This window comes from Mandrillus leucophaeus, unplaced genomic scaffold (genome assembly GCF_000951045.1).
Source record: "Mandrillus leucophaeus isolate KB7577 unplaced genomic scaffold, Mleu.le_1.0 Scaffold3, whole genome shotgun sequence".
Classification (NCBI taxonomy): domain Eukaryota; kingdom Metazoa; phylum Chordata; class Mammalia; order Primates; family Cercopithecidae; genus Mandrillus; species Mandrillus leucophaeus.
In genome coordinates this window covers 841,120-860,682 of record NW_012103142.1, presented here as the reverse complement: position 1 = coordinate 860,682, position 19,563 = coordinate 841,120, and the positions used below count along the sequence as shown (strand labels likewise).

The window sequence follows — 19,563 nt, the reverse complement described above, 5'->3', positions numbered from 1 at the left end:
GAAACCATTGAGGGCAGTCTTTCAGCCTCTCTGGGCCTCAGTTTCCCTACCCATACCCTGGGGTGAGGGCAACATCCTCTGGCTGGAGCGACTGCCCATGGGCGATTGACTTTAGGGACACTCCCCTCATTGATGGACACAGCTACTGTCCTGGATGTTTCCCAGACTTCGAGAGGGGCAGCTACTCCCAAGATTATCCCAGGCCAGGACTGGGGGAAGGCATCAAGGGCCACAGCCACAGGGAGACCTCTGGGACGCTGCCTTCCAGGGTGACAGGTGACAAGGGAGTCTGCCCTGGATATTCTGGGACCTTGGGTGGCACAGGCATCAGTGGCACAGTGTCCAGGCCGGTGGACTCTCCCATTACACCCATGGGCCTGTCTCCAGGCGCCTCCACAGGGCCATCTCCTGGGTGATGGAGCACTGGGCTGGGAGTCAGGAGGCCTGGCCGTGCACAGATGGGCTGTGCCACCTCTCCAGGTGCCAGAGGGTGGTCTGGCTCCCATGACACCACTGTAAGGACAGTGGGCCTCGCGAGTGTCCCTGTTCCTGGTGTTTCATTGCAGACCGTGAGCGAATTGGGCAGGATTCAGCTTATGAGCAGGAGGGGAAGGTGCAGTTTGTGATTGACGCCGTGTACGCCATGGGCCACGCGCTGCACGCCATGCACCGTGACCTGTGTCCTGGCCGCGTGGGGCTCTGCCCGCGCATGGACCCCGTAGATGGCACCCAGCTGCTTAAGTACATCCGAAACGTCAACTTCTCAGGTGGGGACGTGGTGCGGACCATGCCTGACCCTGGGTATCCTGGGCCATGCCCGAGGGGAGGGGCCCTTAGGCTCTGTGGGGTGGGAATGGGAGGCCTCTCCTGATGTTTCCAAGAGGTGAAATCTCCCTGGATGTTCCATGAAGGGGTGAGTCAGAGAGGTCTCTGCCCCAGACTCATCATCCGCCCTGCCTCTGGGTAAAGGCTCTGCAAAGACACCCACCCACCCTTACAGGCATTGCAGGGAACCCTGTGACCTTCAATGAGAATGGAGATGCGCCTGGGCGCTATGACATCTACCAATACCAGCTGCGCAATGACTCTGCTGAGTACAAGGTCATCGGCTCCTGGACTGACCACCTGCACCTTAGAGTAAGTGGGAGGGCAGGGAGTGCGTGGAGAGTCACTCACGCAGTTCCAGCCCCTGGGAGGGGGGCCCAAGGGGAGGCTGCCGCTGATTAGCCCTGACCTCCAGGACTGCTGCTGCCAGGCTGGGGCTTCCGTCCCAGTGCCCCCTCCCAGACCTCAGCGGTTCTGAGGCCCCCACCCTGAAATGGAAGACAGGGCAGTCGGAGTTCTGCTGCTATTCTGGTCCCTGCCCCCTCCCTTAGCCTGGGACCTTCTTGCCTGCTACCCACTGAGGAGGGGATGGGGGAACTCTGGATCGAAGAATTCACACCAGAGTCAAATGGCTCAAAGGCTTTTTGGGTGGGCGGGTGGGGGGCGATGGGGGTGCATGGGGGAATAAGGTGAGGAGGAGGAGGGCTGCATTTGGACAGAAGAGGAAGTCTTAGGGCAAACGACCCAGGTCAAACGGTGGGATTTGTGGCACTGACTGGTGGGTAGTGAGCCAGTTGCCTGCTCCGCAGCCTCGTCAAAGCACGATAGAAGGCAGCCATTTTTCTAGGTCCTCTTAGCCACACTTTCCTAGCTCATGGACTGTCCCAGGGATGTGGTGACTTTCCCTTTCGGGCCCTCAGTATCCCAGCAGTGAAACACAGCAGTGTTTTTGGAGAGAAAGGACCTTTGATTTGTTCCCCAACAAAGTGCTTGTGGACTTGGTCTGTACCTTGCAAGGGGAAGGGGTGAGCCATAACCGGGGTGGGCCCACTGTGACCCCGTGGATAGACTAGAGAGACTCAGAGACAGGTCCTCATCTGGCCTCTGCCCTCCTTGTCCTGGGATCCTGTGGGTGTTGCATTGAGGCCCCGCTGTCTCCTCTTGTCATAATCTCTTCCATCGAGGAAGCCCCCATGCTCTGCTCTTCAAAGCACTCTTGGCCTGCATCTCATTTAGCCCAACCATCTTCTAAGTCAGAGGAAATCTCTCAGGAAACCCAACCCTGGGGAGGCAGAAGGACTCTCCTAAGGCCACACTATGTGGCAGGAACAGCCTGTTCCTAAATGAGGCTCCTTGGATTGCTGAGTGGAGAGAGATGGGCACAATGGGGTATGAGGAGCTCTTGGCAAAGTGGGACAACACCAAATCGATGTGCCTGTCTTGTTTTGGTGTAGTGGGCAGAGCACAGGGGCCGGGGACTGGAACTCACTAGCGGCAGCAGCTAGCATTTACGGAGTACCTGCTGTGTCCCAGCTGCTGCTCTAAACACATCCCCTTGCTGTGAGGATGACAGCTCTGTGAGGCAGGCAGTTATCCCTATTTTCCAGATGTCCTAACTGAAGGTGGAAGGCAGGGACTGGGCATGTGTGGGTGGCAGTGGGCCCTTCCCCTAAAAGTCCCCTCCCCAGGAATACAAGGCCCCTCCACCGGCCAGACCATCTTCATAGCCCATTCTGATGCAACTCACAATGCCCTCTTAGATCTCCTCACCTGTAAGGTCCGGACAGAGCTGAGGTGGTGGGAGGAGGGAGATGGGGTTGGACTTTAACCATCAACCTTCCCCACTTTCTCCGTGAGTGGCTCAGTTTGGGCTGTGCTGTGAGGGCCACAGAGCGGGCAAGGTAGCTGTAACCACCTACCTGGCCACTGTCCTCCTCCAGGGTCTGAGAGTGTGGCGGCCTCGCGTCACTGGTACCCTGGACCTTTTTGCCTGCTCGGTTATTCTTTCATAGATTCCACAGAGACCTGCTGGGCCTCTACTATGTGTCAGCCTATGCTGAGGGCTGGAGACACAGCAGGGAAATTAACACAATGCCCCTGCCCTCATGGAGCTGACATTCTCCTGAAATATTAAAAAGTGTATCCATTATGACTTCTAAATGGAGGTCACTCTAAGTAACAAAGGGCAAAGTAGCTTCATATCTGCTTTCATTGGATCAGATGAGAAAACAAAGGCTCAGAGAGGAGAAGCCATTTGCTCAAGGACACGCAGCCAGATAGCAACAGAACTGTGATCCCAGGACTTGACCTCAGTCACTGCTCTTTCCATTGGAACCACAGAGTTTTCCGGAACACTCATCATCGCCCTGTGTCGTCTGGGGAAGGGTCTTTCCCCTGCTGCAGTGCACAGGGACCGTCCCACCTCGACATTCCTGCAGGACAGGTTGCACTTGTCCTTGCTCTGTGCCCTTTGGCTTCTGAGATAATCCACATCCTGTCATGCCCAGAACCACAGGACAACCTTCTCCCTTGAGATTTTCTTCCTACTTTGCCACGAGGCATCCCTACCCACCCCACCTTATCCTTTTCCTTTATTCTTTTTTTTTAATTTTTAACATTTTATTTATTTATTTATTTATTTTGAGACAGAATCTTGCTCTGTCGCTAGGCTGGAGTGCAGTGGCGTGATTTCAGCTCACTGAAACCTCCACCTCCCGGGTTCAAGCAATTCTCCTGCCTCAGCCTCCCAAGTAGCTGGGATTACAGGTGCATGCCATCACACCCAACTAATTTTTGTATTTTCAGAAGAGACGGGGTATCACTGTGTTGGCCAGGCTGGTCTCGATCTTTTGACCTCGTGATCCGCCTGCCTTGCCCTCCCAAAGTGCTGGGATTACAGGCCTGAGCTACTGTGCCTGGCCCCTTTTCCTTTATTCTAAAGCCCTCCCCAAACCCCTCTACCAGCTGGTTACACTTTATCAGGAGGTAGCACCCAGTGCAAGTGCACCAGTCTAGTCAGGCTTGCTGTGCTCTGAGAGTGAGCTCTTCCTAAGAGATCCTTTATTTAGAACAGTTGCTTTGGATACAGCTCCCAGGTGTAGTCACGTCCCTTTGCCCAATGCCTGAGGCTCTTTTGGGACTCTCACTTTCCGGAATATTGTAGCATATTCAGTGGCGTGTGACAACACTCATGTGGCTCTGTTGCTCACAGCCATTGTGTCTTCAGGGACATGTAACTGTGCGTAGCACTAATTTAGAGCAAATGTAAAGAAATGCTAACCCCTGAGCACACATTAAGCACCCTCTGATTAAACTTTTGTTCGTTGCTCCCTGCTGAATCCAACTCCATGTGCTGTTTGGCAGAGGTGCCTTGGGCTGGGCCGTAGGGCAGCACATCTTCCACTCCAGTGTGCACAGGAATCAGCTGGGGGGTCTTGCTGCAACGCAGATTCTGAATTAGTAGGTATGGGATGGCGCTGCAATTTGCCTTTCCAACAAGCTCCTGGGTGAGGCTGCTGCCGCCGCCCTGGGACCACTGAGTAGCAAGGCCTTAGGGGCTAAGAGTCAGGACTCCTGAGTTCTCTCTGCTCTGCCACTGTTGTTTCCTGTGACTCTAGGTTGTCACTACTGCTTTCTGGGCTCAGTTTCTTCATATGAATCTTGAGAGTTTCAGGTTCAATCAGGATTCCCTGTAGGTCAATTATGTCTGAGTTATGCCAGAGACCTTATTTAACTCCAGCTGTTAGATTCAGTATGTCCCTGTGGGGTCCGGGCAGCTGAACTTTTAGCCAACTAGCTGGGTGATTTGAGTGTGGGGCTACAAGGTGCCACCACCCAGTAGGATGGTCCCAGGCGCAGGGTGGCGTGTTCTGAGGCCTGCTCTACGGTACTGTCATTGCCAGATAGAGCGGATGCACTGGCCGGGGAGTGGGCAGCAGCTGCCCCGCTCCATCTGCAGCCTGCCCTGCCAGCCAGGTGAGCGGAAGAAGACAGTGAAGGGCATGCCTTGCTGCTGGCACTGCGAGCCTTGCACAGGGTACCAGTACCAGGTGGACCGCTACACCTGTAAGACGTGTCCCTATGACATGCGGCCCACGGAGAACCGCACGGGCTGCCGGCCCATCCCCATCATCAAGCTTGAGTGGGACTCACCCTGGGCAGTGCTGCCCCTCTTCCTGGCTGTGGTGGGCATCGCTGCCACGTTGTTTGTGGTGATCACCTTTGTACGCTACAATGACACACCCATCGTCAAGGCCTCGGGCCGTGAACTGAGCTACGTGCTGCTGGCGGGCATCTTCCTGTGCTATGCCACCACCTTCCTCATGATCGCCGAGCCCGACCTCGGCACCTGCTCGCTGCGCCGAATCTTCCTGGGACTAGGGATGAGCATCAGCTACGCGGCCCTGCTCACCAAGACCAACCGCATCTACCGCATCTTCGAGCAGGGCAAGCGCTCAGTCAGTGCCCCACGCTTCATCAGCCCCGCCTCGCAGCTGGCCATCACCTTCAGCCTCATCTCGCTGCAGCTGCTGGGCATCTGTGTGTGGTTTGTGGTGGACCCCTCCCACTCGGTGGTGGACTTCCAGGACCAGCGGACGCTGGACCCCCGCTTCGCCAGGGGTGTGCTCAAGTGCGACATCTCAGACCTGTCGCTCATCTGCCTTCTGGGCTACAGCATGCTGCTCATGGTCACATGCACCGTGTATGCCATCAAGACACGCGGCGTGCCCGAGACCTTCAATGAGGCCAAGCCCATTGGCTTCACCATGTACACCACCTGCATCGTCTGGCTGGCTTTCATCCCCATCTTCTTTGGCACCTCGCAGTCGGCCGACAAGGTGAGTGGTGGGGGCCAGGGGTGGACAGTGGGTGGGTGAGGGCAGTGAGCAGGGGACAGCCTCCTGAGGCTGGCTGGCCTCTCCCCTGCTCCAGAAATGCCTTCTTTCTTGCCTCATTCTGACTTCTCTCCCAGTTGCAAGTTTTCTCTCTGGGTTCTGGGTTTTCTTTCCTCTTTCTCTGTTCATGCCCCTCTCCCTCTTCTCTCTCCCTCTTTCTCTCTGTCTTGTATCTCCTTTTTTCTCTTCTCCTTCTGTCTCCTTCAGCCCCACTTCACTCCCTCTTTCCATCCTCCCCCTGTTCTCCTTCTCCCCTCCTCCTCTCTCTCCCTGTCTCTCCATCCCTGCTGCCCCTACCCCATCTCCTTCCCTTCTTTCCTCCCCCTATTCTCTCACCCCTTCCCCTCCTCTCTCTATTAACCTGGGATGCCATCACCCCTTCCCCTCCTCTATCAGCCTGGGATGCCATACCCTCCTTCACTCTTCATTCTTTTCTAGACTCCTTTCTCTTACCTCTCTCGCTACTCAACCCTGTCTTCCTTTTGGTTCACTCCTCTCTTCTCCCTCCTCCATCTATCCCTCACAGGATCCCCATGGGACCCTTCCCCTCTCCCCAGCCCCAAGCTGCCCTGGGAGCCCAAAGACTAGGGGCTGGCAGAGGGCCTTTCCTTCCCTTGGCTGGAGTTGCAGAGTGGCTACCTCTGTCTCCTGTTGGCCTGTTCTGAGGACCTGGGCACACCCCAAGAGACCTGTATGCTTGGCTCACATCCCAGTCCTGGTGCTGGCTGAGTGACTCGGGGGTTTTATCTTGAAAGACTGGGAGTCACTGAAGGCAGGGGTGTCAAGGTGAACCAAGGACCCCAGGTCTTGGTCTGATCTCCATGTATAAGTGTGGGATCTGGGCAAGTCAGTTGGCCTCCCTAACCTCAGTTTCTTCATCAGTAAATTGGGGCCATGTCCCTTTCCCTGCAGTCCTTCCAGGTATTGTCACAATCACGTGACACAATGGGTGCACAAACAGTTAATACAGTGTAAGGAGTGTGGCGCTGAGGAAGCCAGAGGAGTGGGGAACGAGATCAGAGAGGTGACAGGCCAGATGGTGGCGATAACATTGGCTTTTACCACGAGTGAGAAGAGAGGCTGCTGCAGGCTTCTGAGCAGGTGAGGGTGCTGTCTGATGTAGGTTGAAAAGGACCCCCTGGCTGCCAGGAGCAGCTGTGAGAAGGTCACTGTCATGCTCTGCAGGTGAGGGTGTCCCCAGCAGATGCAGTGGGGAGTGGGGGAGTCTGGGCCTGTCTGGAGACTGGCTGGCCAGGTTTCCAATGGATGGCATTGGGTGGGAGACCAGGAGAGAGTCAAGGGGAACACCATGCTTTGAGGCCTGAGCAATCAGGAAGGAAGGAGTTTCCCATGCTAAGGAAGAGAAGACAATGAGAGGAGCCTGTGAGGGGGCAGGAGAAGGGGTCCTTTGGACATGCTAAGTTTGGGATGTTCATTAGACATCCAAATGCAGCTGCCAAGTCAGTGGTTGAATATAGGAGTCTGGAGTTCAGGGGCAAGTTCTGGGCTGGAGACATATCTGAGGACTCGTCAGCTTGAGGCTGGCATCTAAAGCTGTGAGCCCATGGCTGGGCATGGTGGCTCATGCCTGTAATCCCAGCACTTTGGGAGGCTGAGGCGGGTGGGTCACCTGAGGTCAGGAGTTCGAGACCAGCCTGACCAACATGGTGAAACCCTGTCTCTAGTAAAAATACAAAAAAGTAGCCAGGCAAGGTGGCTTATGCTTGTAGTCCAGGCTATTCAGGAGGCTGAGGCAGGAGAAATGCTTGAACTTGAGAGACAGAGGTTGCAGTGAGCTGAGATTGCGACACTGCACTCCAGCCTGGGTGACAGAGTGAGACTCCATCTAAGGAAAGGAAAGTAGAGGAGAGGGGAGGGGAGGGGAGGGGAAGGGAAAGGAGGGGAGGGGAGGGGAGCTGTGAGCACCAGTCTGAACTCCCAGGGATGCCTAGTTTTCAGTGAGGCAGCAGCCAAAGCTGCCATGGGATGGGGTGCTTGTCATATGGAGACACTTTACCTAACGGCTGTTAGGCCCCATGGCAGCTGGTGAGGTCTCATCATCTCCTGCTTACAGATGAGGACAGAGGGGCACAGAGAGGGGGAGTGACTTGCCTTGGTGGCACAGCTGGACTTGACCCCACTTTGTCTAACTTAGGAGCACCCCCCTCATCCTGAGCACACCCTTCCCCCCTGCAGCTCTGGGATACCTCACGCCCTGGGACTTCCTTGGTAGGTGCCTACCTCTTTTCCAACAGCTCCTCAAGGGTCATCTTCCAATAGGGGTCCTGTGGGGGGCCCTAAGAGGTAGACCTTGGGGCTGGCAGTGAGTGTCCTAAGATCTGAGATCTGACACTGAGCCTGCTTCAGCAGGGGGATCCCACCTTGCATGTCTGAGCCAAGCAGCCGCCATGCAGCCACAGCGCCCAACCCGTGCTGTGAGCTGGGTCTCTGGCCTCCACCAGGCCTGCTGTGGGAGGCCCTCCCTGCTGAGTGCAGGTGCAGGCAGAGGCCGTCACGCCTCTCAGTGCTCATGGGCCTGTGGAGCCAGCGGGGAGGCCATCCCATACCCCAGGAAGCTGGCAACTTGAGAAATTACCCTCAACAATACCAGGAGGCCCCTTCCCACACCTCCTCAGGGAGTGAAGGTACCTGGCTGGGAGGCCCACACGTGACGGTTAAGCCCCTCCCTCCACCTTGCCATAATTCCCCTGGCTGCCTTCCAGCAGCCCACTCCCCAGTGGGGTCCCTGTCATCCCAGGATATCAGGCCCTCTGGTCTCCAGATGTTGCAGCCCAGCCCCCCAACTCAGCCCTCCTACCCTTTGCAATTTCTCCAGGTGACCTACCAGCCTCTGATTCCTGCCTTTTTAGGAGGCTCCCCCAGCCAGCCGTGATGATGAAGGGAGTCCCTGAGATGATCAGTTCATAGGCCCAGAGAGGGACAGGGACTTGTCCCAGGTCATATGACAGGCTGGCCTCACACTGGGTGCTCTCTTCCTGGTGTCCCAGGACATCGGACATATACCTCTCCCACTCTGGGCCTCTGAATGGAAGGGGGCAGAGGAGATGTGCTCTGAAGTTCCTGCAGTTCAGGCTACCAGGCTTCTTAGAGACTCAGGCAACCCGGGGCTGTGTCTGGGCCATGTCATGCCGAGTTGCAAGATGTCCCAGTGCAAGCTGCAGGTCTGGCTGCTAAGTGTGTGTGTTTGCATGTAGATCAAGCGGGGTGTGGCTGTTGTCAGGAGTTGTGGTGTGCCTGCAGAAGTGTGTGTGTATAGACGTGTGTGTGCCTTTTTGTGCATGTACATGCTCAGTGGTGCATGTGTGGTGTGTGTGTGCACGGGTGTGTGCCCATGTGCATGCAGATTGAATGGGGATGGGTTGATGGGTGTGCTGAGGGGTATGTAGCTGCTGGTGTGTGTATGGATGTGTAGGTTGAGTATATGTGCCCAGGAGTGTGCACACAGTGTGCAGATGTGTGAGTGCAAATGTTAGTGTGTGCAGGTGGATGTGTGTAAGTACATTTGTGTCTATGTATCTGTGCCCATGTGTGAAGGTGTATGTGTGTGTGTGTGAGCCCAGCTGAGTCAGATGTAAGTGTGCAGCTGTGAGGTCAGGTGTATGTGTCAATGCAGGTATGTACGTGTATATTGATGTGTGTGTGTGAGCAGGCATGCATGTATGCACACACGCACTTGCACACTCCCCGAGGGTTCAGGTGCTGGCACAGAGTGAAGCTGTCTGTGCCGCTCTGGTGAGCAGGCGGCTGGATTTCCCAGCCTTAGCCCGGATTTCCAGGGCTTAACACTGCAGCCATTTGGCATTACACTGAGCGGGCTTTCTCCACTACGTGGGGTTACTGCTCAGTCATGCTTGGGCGGGATGTGGCTGCAGAGGCAATCAGGGTGTGGGGAAGTTTATTTGTCTGGTTTGTACAGATTCGGAGGATCTTGGTTCCTATCAGGGTCAGTCTGCAGAAGCACAAGGCAGGCAGAGCTCCTTGGTGCCCCCACCGGGGCCCCTCAAACCCTGTACCCCCAGGCCTAGCACGAAAGCAGGAAATTCATCATCCACATCTACAGCTGCTCCTTCCTGCGCCCTTTCCTTACCCCAGGTGTCCTCTGCCCTCCTGCATCCAACTCAGCTCAGACAAGCTCCTTCACTGTGGGGAGCACATGACTAGTGAGGTTGAAGGCAGGATTCCCCACGGAGGACGGAGTGCAGCGGGGGCCCATCCACACAGGGGAGCAGGGATGGTGGGAGTTCAGGCACCAGCGGGCTAAGAAGCGGGTGGGTGAGAGAGGAGGGGAGATCATAGCCCGAAGGCCGCCTCTCACTCTGCCTCCCTTTAAGACCTTCTTGGTGCCTGGGTTCAGCCCCTCAGGAGTGCCTGCTGGGGTCTAGACCACTGTTTCTCTGATAAGGGTTAATCTGCTACCACCTCCTGGTGGCCATGTGTACCTTCACAGAATAGGGCTCCAGAAACAATGTCTGAGCTGGAGGCAGGTTCCCATGGTGGGGCTCAAATTCCACACCCTGGGGCAAGGATCGGAACTGGCGGTGTACAGGGCCCCCGCTTCTGCTGTGTACAGGGCCTACCTCCCAGCTGGGGATGGCTACAGGAGCCCCCAGGGCCCATGCTGGGAGGGAGGGTTCTGATCTGTTTATTTCCCTTGAATTTTGTTTGCAGAAAGGCTCCTAGGCTGAAAAACAAAATAGAACAGAACACCAATGACTGTGCCCATGTGTTCAGAGTTGACTATATCATTTTCAGCGCCCAGCACAAAATGGAAACGCAGAGCCCACTGTTCAGAAATTATCCACAATTCAATATGGTGGCAGCAGGACCTTAAACCGAGAGCTAGGCACAGGCCCCTGGGTGAGTGCACACGTTGTGCACTCAGCGCTGGCCCTGCCTGTGTTCATGGAGGGGCGTCTGGTGCCCAAAGAGGGGAGGAAACTTGTTAACATCCCACGGTGGGCTGGGGCAGAGTAGAATCTGGAACCCAGGACACTGACCCTCAACACAGAACTGTGTCCCCTGCAAGTGTTCCTCTGCCCAGAGGAGGGCCTCTATCCTGGTCCCACCAACTCCATGTGGGCCCAATTGCACTCCACCCATCAACAAGGAACAAAGGGTCTAAGATGGGGGTCTCACCTGGAACACAACCCCTATTCCCAAGAACCCCTAGTGTGAGAGGAGAGCCAGCCCTGCCCTCAGGGAACTCTGATGTAATGAGGGAGAGGGAGACACACCTTGTCCCCAGGGAACTCCCAGTCCCATGGTGAAGACCCAGATGACAAGCCTCTTCTCCATTAGCCCGAGACTCTATGATATTCCCAAGCGTCTGTTTTAATGCTCTGGAGCCTGTTCCTGCCCTCTCACTCTGGCCACCAGCCCCATCTCGGGCGGGAGAGGTGTCCACCCGCTGGTTGGTCATGACCTTTCCCTCCAGGAGAGCTCCGTGCCCAGGGGTGAGAGTTAAGTGGTGTCTGAGGATGGAGGCCTGTCTGTGTCTGGAGGGGTGCGTGCTCACCGGGCGACAGGCTTTCATTTCCCCTGGGCCTGTGACATTTTCCTGAACCAGTGGCCGCGCTCGGCCTCCTTCCCCTCGGAGCTCTGCCTGACCTGGGCCACGCCAGCCTGGAGGCTGCACTTTGAGGAGTGTCAGCGCCTTGGCTTGGGCACATCATGGCTGTCCGGTCATGCCTCCGTGTCCCCCATGTCTCTTCTCCTCAGTTTCACCTCAGTGCCTGCAGTCACTAAAAGCAAGTTCCACATGGCTTCACAGTCTGTGCTTGGGGTACCCTTATGGTTTAGGTAAGGTAGCTGCTTTCATCCCATTACACTGAGGGAAAAACTGAGGCCCACAGAAGGGCAGGATTCTCCTTTTAGGCCCTACAGCTTCTCCAGTCCCTCTCCCAAAGGTGGGAAACCCAGGACAGGGTGGCTGGAAATGAAGGTCATCCCATCCAGTGTCATGAGGCATTTATGGAGGGGTGTGCAAGGGACAGGGAGGAATATAAGAACTGGAAAACCTGGTCCTTACACGGGGGGTACTGCCAGATGAGGCCAGGGCCCCTATGCCTTCAGGAAACAACTCCAGACCTGTGTCCACACTGCCGGTCTGGGTAGAAGAAACGAACGGTGTCATGGGGGCCCATAGAGTTGGGGGTCAGGAGAGGCTTCCTGGAGGAGGTGACACATCAGCCACGTACCAGGGCAGGACCCAGGCCCAGAAAGCAGATTTGGGGAAGAGCATTTCCTGCTTCCTTCGTGCCCAGACCCAGGAGGCCTAGCCTGGGTCTCCTTTGGTCCCACCTTGGCTGAGGTGGTTCAGAGGGGCGGCTGAGGCCTGGAGGACCTGGAGGAAGGGAGAGGCAGGGAGGGGAATCCCAGACAGGGACAGTGGGAATTGCCGAGCCCTGCCTGGAAGGCCCTACTATTGTAAAATGGATTATCCGACACCCAGATTAATGGGCTTTCATTTTGCTAAACATCTGTCACCGTTAGTGCTGGTGAACGAGCATGAAATGAGCTCTGACTGCTGCCACCACCGTATCGCGATGGGTGCTGGGGATCCCGTGCTCTGCACTGGGGACCATTGGGGGGCAGTCATTGAATGGGGGTCTGAGGGGCTGTGATGTGGCCACTGGGTGTTGTTCCAAAGCACCAAGGGGTGCTCCTGTCACCCTCAGCCCTGAGAAGGGCCGGCTGTGGTCTCCTGAGAGCCTCTCCTCAGGCACGCCTCCTCCACATAGCAAATAACAGCAGTAACCTGAATTGGCACTTACCATGTGCCAGATGTTTTCCACACTTTTAAAACATTTATTAAGTCACTTAATTCTCACAACAGCTGTAGGAGGTAAGGACTATCATTATCATGCCCATATTATACATGAGGAAACTGAGGCACGAGGACGTGACGTGTCCGATATCACACAGCTGGAAGTAGTGAGCCAAGATTTGAATGCAGAAACCCGGATCTGCAGTCCCAGCTCCAAGCCACGACTCCCTTCTGCCTGAAGGCAGCGGGATGCAGGGTGGGGTCCCCAGGTGCGTCTCTGGGTGGGAACTGGCGGAGGTCAGGGCTCACACGGGGTGGAGCCTGCTCTGATGCCACCCTGCCCTCCGCCAGCTGTACATCCAGACGACGACGCTGACCGTCTCGGTGAGTCTGAGCGCCTCGGTATCCCTGGGAATGCTCTACATGCCCAAGGTCTACATCATCCTCTTCCACCCGGAGCAGAACGTGCCCAAGCGCAAGCGCAGCCTCAAAGCCGTGGTCACGGCGGCCACCATGTCCAACAAGTTCACTCAGAAGGGCAACTTCCGGCCCAACGGCGAGGCCAAGTCTGAGCTCTGCGAGAACCTCGAGGCCCCAGGTGAGTGCCTGGTCCCGTTCCGCCCCCTCGGGCCCCAGGCCCCGCTCCTTTTGCAGCAGGTCGGCTGAGCTCCTGCCCCACCCCGCCGCTCCCTACCCCGATGCCCCATCCTGGGGAGGCGGTGGGGGACACTGGGGGAACCCTGAGGCTACAGGTGGGAGCCAGCCTCTCAGGGAGAGCCCTGAGGCACTACATTAGAGCCGGTTCTGTCCTGCCCCTCCTGGTGGCCTGGAGAGAACCTCAAGGTTTCCCCAGCCTGTGCCCTAGCAGCACCCTTCCAGGCATCTGTGCCCCACCCCAAGGCAGGCCACCAGGGGGCGCCTGGGCCCTGAGGGTGAGCGGGACCCCAGGATTTCCCTGTGCTGGGGCACGGGTCTCCACCTGTGCCCTTTCAGCCCCTCTGGGAGAAGGGGTCGTCCCAGGGGCCCTGCACACTGGCCCTTTGGTAACCTGGTTGGGTGGGAGTGGCCCTGGGCAGCTGTAACACCCAGCTTGGCTTTGTTCGGCCACCCCCTAGCAGGCACCTGGGCAATAGGGATCCAGGACATGAACTGGCCAGGACCGGTGAGTGAGGGCAGGGTGAGGCAGAGGGACCTACAGAACTGCCTAGCGGCGCTCAGGTAGCCGCCTGTCTGGGGGACTGTCTGAGGAGACCCAGCAGGAGAGGGTCATCCTTTGTGGTGGGGGAGGGCACCAGGAAGGGACCTCGGCGGCTGAGGGGCAGGCCTGCAGTCTGGAGCTGGCCAGGACAGGTCCCTTCAGGGCTGGTTACAGAGCAGTGCCACCATCTTTGCCAACTCTCCTCTTCCTCAGAGATCTGCCTGTGCTCCCCTGTTGTGGAGAGTATACCAGCTTCTGACACCCTCCCCTCTCTGATCAACGCCCCTTATGCCTGTGTGTTCCCTTTCCCTGCCCTGTGACCTCTGGTTCTTTCCAGTCCTCCTCCTCCCCATAGAACACCAGCTTCTCCCCACCTACGACTCTGGGGTTCCCTTCAGGTGTCATGCTGGCCCCCATACAGAGCAGGGAAGGAACAGAGGGGCCCATGGGACTCCTACCTTTGACCTTCCATGTCTACCTGGATGTCCAGAAACCCCAGATGAAGCCCTGACCAGGCCTTTCTGCCTGACTGGGGACCTCGTCCCCGCTTCAGTTTTCCTCCTTCCCGTGGAGACCTCCCTTCTCAGGTCCCAGGTCCCGTTCCCTCCAGGCCCCCTCTCTGCTGCGTGCAAGAGCAGGTCTGTCAGATGCGCTTTTCCCCAGTGCTCCTGAGAGTTAGTGGGTATTAGCCTCTCCTGGAGGTGACACCCTGACCTCAAAGGGTGACACCGTGGGTGCTGTGACAGGGCAGAGGGCCCCATAAAGGGTGGGGCCCTCACGGAGAGCTCTGATGGCTCAGTACTGGTCCTCTGCCTCTGCTCCAGCCAGTCACCTGGGAACATGGGACAATTACCCACTCCTGCCAGAGAAGGAGGGGTGTGGAGGCCTGGGGAGGGAGACCCCATATCCCCAGGTCCCTGCTTCCTGCCCAGAGGAGCCTGGGGGCCTCCAGGCTGTGGAGCAGCCCCCACGGGGCTCAATTCCAGCTGCTCTGGGGTTGGGAGGGACCGAGGGGTCTGTGGTCACCAGACCCCCTGCAGGCCTTGGCATCCTCCCCCCTGAAAATCTTAGGGGCTTCCATGGTAGGGAAGTTAGGGAGCCCCTCTCCCTACCTCCTATGTGAAGGCCAGTGGCCAGCACCCTGTGCCCCCATTGTCTCTCAGCTCAGTGACAACAGAGGCCATGGAGGCACCAGGCAGGAGCCAGGTGATTAATTCTGGGGGCAGCCGGACAGTGGGGGTGTGAGCAGGAGGAGTGGAAAGGTGTCACTCCTGTGGAACAGGGACATTTTTCACTCTGTCACTGGCAGGCTACATATCTTTAAACAAACAACAGAATAAATAATTCAGGGGCCTGATTGCAGGCAGACTGGGTGCGGAGACAAGGGGCGACAAATGGGGACTGTCAACTGGTGCCTAGCACTGCCTGGCTAATTGTTATCTGCGCCTCCGGCAACTGAAAACCAGCAGCCAGGGCCTGTGGTCAGCACCGGGTGGGCTCAGGGCCTCGGCCCGTACCCCTCGGCCTTCCCCTCATACTGAGAGTGTGCCGGGGGTGTTGCTTTCCCTATCTGGTCCCCGCTGCTGGAGTAATTCCAGCCCTGTCCTTCTGCCTAGCATGCTGCAGGATTTAAAAAGTGTTTCTGTTCACCTCTTGGCTGACCCCACGTGGTGTTTATTATCACCCCATCTTACAGATGAGAGAATCTCGGCTCTGAGAAGGTCAGTTTGTTAGAAGGGCCACATGGCAGGTGTCGAGATTGCCCCATAGCATTGCAGGCAGGATTGGACCCCAAGTTTCCTGACTTCTGGCCAGAGCCTTTCCCTTGGAGCCTCACTGTTAGCTCGTGGGGGCCCTGGGCAGACTCACGGCTCCCGTTTTCCAGATGGTGAGACTGAGGCTTGGGTGAAGTTCTCCCCGGCTTCTGGAACCCGTGAGCTGGGTTTTCTAGGGCAGACAGGTGGGGCATTAGAGGAGAGCAGAGGCCCTGCGGTCCTTCCTCTCCACACTTTCTCTAGTCTGCAGCTGCCCCTGCTGCCCCTCAGCTGCCCTCAGGCTTGCATCCCCTGCAGTCAATGGAGATTTTGTTGTGGCTGCTGAGAGTTTTTTTCACCTCTGAGCCAGGAGCTGCTGGGTTTTACAGGCTTGGAAGCTGAGTTTTATCAGTTCCCCCAGGGGGTGACGGAGCCCTGGGAAGTTGATTCTCACCAGCCTGGCCTGCTGTGATTCACATAGCCACTGCTGTGCATTTTCTGACCATGGGGGGCAGAATGGGGTGAAGATGTTGGGGGCAGTTGGAAGCCCCTCAGGAGAAGTAGTTTAGGCAAAAAGACCACTTGCTGAAGTTACAGGCAGGGAAACTGAGACCCAGCAAAGAAGGGGAAGAGCTGCCTGAGGCTCAGAGAGAGTGTGAGGCCGCCCTGCAACTAGAATCTCAGTTCCTGCCCTCAGGGTGCTGGTCTGCGCTGATCTCCCTCTCACACCTCCTGCCATCCCAGGCCACCTCCTGGATGCTGCCCCCCCGAAACGGACCTTGACCTGTCCTGTGGTCCCTCTGCCCTCTGCCCTCTGCCCTCTTGGTCATCCAGAACCCTGGAAGGTCATGGGTCCTTTCAGAGGTGAAGGTGGGAATTCTTCATGAGCTGTAAGGTGTCATGCTGTGTTCTTATTCTTTTTTTGGATGTTGTGGCACCATTTTCTTCCATTGGCAGCTATCCAGGTAGCACCTAAACCTTGAAACTTGCCCACCATCATCCGGCTAAGTGATTCTTCATCATCTGCTTGAATTTTTCTGTTGACAGGGAGCTCATAGGCCACTGACTCCACTCAACTCTGGCCAGGAGAAAGTTCTTCCTTTAATTGAACTGGACTCTGACCTTCATGCCTCCCTACTGGTCCCATGGTGGACCCCTCTGCTCACCCCATCCCCAACCAGTTTGCTTCTTCCACATGTGATAGACTGATAGTTGGACACCGAACTCCTGCCTGTGTTAGTGGGCTTCCAGTTACACTGCTGTGACAAAGAGGTCCCAGAACTGAGCAGCTCAAATCAGACAGATGTTTGTTTCTCTCTGCCGTAATAAGACATCATGGGTGGGTGGGAGTGGGGACCCAGGATCTTTCCATCTTGTTGCTCCATTGGCTCCCTGAAGACTGAGGCTAGATGACCTCAATGGTTGTTCTGCTCATGGAAGGGAAAAGAGAAGAAGCATGGGGGAAAGACCCATTTTAATTGAATGACATGGGAGCTGCACACAGTCCTTCCATGTGTATTTCATGAGGAAGAACGCAGTCAGGTAAGGCCTCACCTAGCTGCAAGGGAGGCTGGGAAACCTAGTCCTTCAGAGTCATGTGCCCAGTGAAATAGGGGAGAGAGGACTGGGGGGACAATTTGCAGACCACCACACCTGTCCCCCAGTTTCCTCTTCTCCAGATGACCCTGGCTGAGTCTGGCAGATGTGCCTCCTTTTTGAGCCAACAGATCCCGACCGATAGTCAGGGCAGCTTTAGGGCAAAGGGCAGCTGGTTTCTCCCACCCACTGCTTCTCTCCACACTCGTGGATCAGCCCCTGCCCCAGGCAGCAATACTGCCCTGATTACCACCACTGAGCCAGCTCCCAGGCCACTGAGGGAGGGCCTAAACCCTGGCTGAACAGGACAAAACCAAGGGTCTGGCCAGGCCCCTCACCCCTCTGGCCTTAGTTCCTCATCTGTCAAGTTGGGTGATGCTTCATTGGCTGCCTCACTAGACTGCTGTGGGGTCTGCACTCTGGAGGGGTGGGGGACACTCACACTGCTCACGAGAGCTACTGGCATCACTCAGCTATGGACAGGAATGGGAGATACCCCGATGTACCACCCCAGTCCCAGGGTGGAGTAAGGGCCAGAGGGACAGGGGCAGATAAGGGGGGCTCAAGACTGAGGGAGATGGGGCACCGAGAAGTAGAAAGGGTGGATGCTTAGAGGGCCCTGGGGATCCGGGGGACTTGTGTTTCCTTGGGTGTGGGGCAGAGTGCTGAGTCAATCGCATGCCTCAGTTTCTAGCCATGCATGGCCCCACTCTGGTTTTCATTATTTATTTCCTCTATCCCTGTTCCTCACTCTCTTCCCCTAGGCCAACGTTCTAATTTAATGTATATTCCTTACATGTGCGCCTCCAAATTGCGTGTGGTTGAACTTCTGAAAGACTTCCCTTTGATAATATTTTAAGGTTATATGATGTCATAAAAAAAGGTTTCTTTTGAAGTGTGGTAGAATTAGGAGGTGGCAGGGGCCCCATGCTGGGGAGCCCCTCACACGGGAGTGGGGTTTGGGGAGGGAATGCTAGAGGAAGGAGTCATCTCTAGAGTAAAAAGGGAAGAGGAAAGGCATTCCAGGCAAGCAGCCCAGTCCGGCAAAGGCGTGGAGGTGCGAAACATGGGCCCAGTCCCTGGATGAGGAGCTGGGAACAGCAGGAGAGGCAAGCGGATGGGCCAGGCGGGGCCGGTGCAGTTTGGGGCAATGTTGGTAGCTCAGCTCAGGACTGGATGCCATGAGAGGTGGGGAGCTATGGTAGGTTCTTGTGCAGGGTTATGCCCGTGTGGAAGGAGAGTTTGAGAAAAGCAGCCCCTGACTCCTGGGTACCCCTGGTCTCTCTCCTTCCAGCGCTGGCCACCAAACAGACTTACGTCACTTACACCAACCATGCAATCTAGCGAGGCCATGGAGCTGAGCAGCAGGAGGAGCCGTGACCCTGTGGATGGTGCGTTGGGCCAGGGCCACACCCAAGGGCCCAGCTGATGTCTTGCCTGCCCGTGGGCACCCACGGATGTGGCTTGGTGCTGAGGACAGCAGAGCCCCCGGCCGTCACTGCTGGCAGCCTGGGCAAGCTGGGTGAGCGACAGGAGCACGAGGGGCCGGGGCAGTGCCAGGCTACCACAAGAACCTGCATCTTGGACCATTGCCCCTCCCGGCCCCAAACCACAGGGGCTCAGGCCGTGTGGGCCCCAGTGCTAGATCTTTCCCTCCCTTCGTCTCTGTTTGTGCTGTTGGCGACCCCTCTGTCTGTCTCCAGCCCTGTCTTTCTGTTCTGTTATCTCTTTGTTTCACCTTTTGCCTCTCTGGTGTCCCCGGCTGCTTGTGCTCTCGGCCTTTTCTGTGTCTCCTTTCTGGCTCTTGCCTCTGCCTCCTCTCCCTCATCCTCTTTGTCCTCAGCTCCTCCTGCTTTCTTGGGTCCCACCTGTGTCACTTTTCTGCCATTTTCTTTCCTGTTCTCCTCCGCTTCATTCTCGTCCAGCCGTTGCTCCCCTCTCCCTGCCACCCTTCCCCAACTCATCAAACCTTACATGTTGCAAAAGAGAAAAAAGGAAAAAAAAATCAAAACACAAAAAAGCCAAAACAAAAACAAATCTCGAGTGTGTTGCCAAGTGCTGCGTCCTCCTGGTGGCCTCTGTGTGTGTCCCTGTGGCCCGCAGCCTGCCCGCCTGCCCCGCCCGTCTGCCGTGTGTCCTGCCCGCCTGCCCGCCTGCCCCTCCTGCCGACCACACGGAGTTCAGTGCCTGGGTGTTTGGTGATGGTTATTGATGACAATGTGTAGCGCATGATTGTTTTTATACCAAGAACATTTCTAATAAAAATAAACACATGGTTTTGCACCTGGGCTGCACATCCACTGAGGGTCCTGCCATGGGACCACAGGCTCAGCCTGCAGCTGGAGGGCCTGGACCTAGAGGGAAGCGGGAAATGGGCTCTGGAGACCCAGGGCTTGGGGGCTGTGGAGACTGTTCCCTGAGCTGGGATCTAGTGTGCTGTGGAGGGGCCAGATTTCCAGGTAAAGGGCAGGGACATTGCAGGAAATTCCAGGAATCGGCACCTAGTAG

The 19,563-nt window shown here is 56.6% G+C and overlaps 1 protein-coding gene across 7 annotated transcripts in view; it reads left to right on the top strand.

The window, feature by feature from the left end:
* The window catches only part of GRM4 (glutamate receptor, metabotropic 4), a 171,075-nt gene extending 151,869 nt beyond the window's left edge, over positions 1-19,206 (top strand). For all 7 annotated transcript variants that reach the window (XM_011986498.1, XM_011986497.1, XM_011986502.1 and 4 more), the window contains 5 exons: positions 567-767; positions 1,001-1,137; positions 4,728-5,663; positions 12,859-13,105; positions 18,350-19,206. In XM_011986498.1, the coding sequence (XP_011841888.1) occupies positions 567-767; positions 1,001-1,137; positions 4,728-5,663; positions 12,859-13,105; positions 18,350-18,399 (1,571 nt within the window). In that variant the 3' untranslated portion in view covers positions 18,400-19,206. The remainder of the gene's footprint in view (positions 1-566; positions 768-1,000; positions 1,138-4,727; positions 5,664-12,858; positions 13,106-18,349) is intronic.
* Positions 19,207-19,563: the final 357 nt, after the last annotated feature.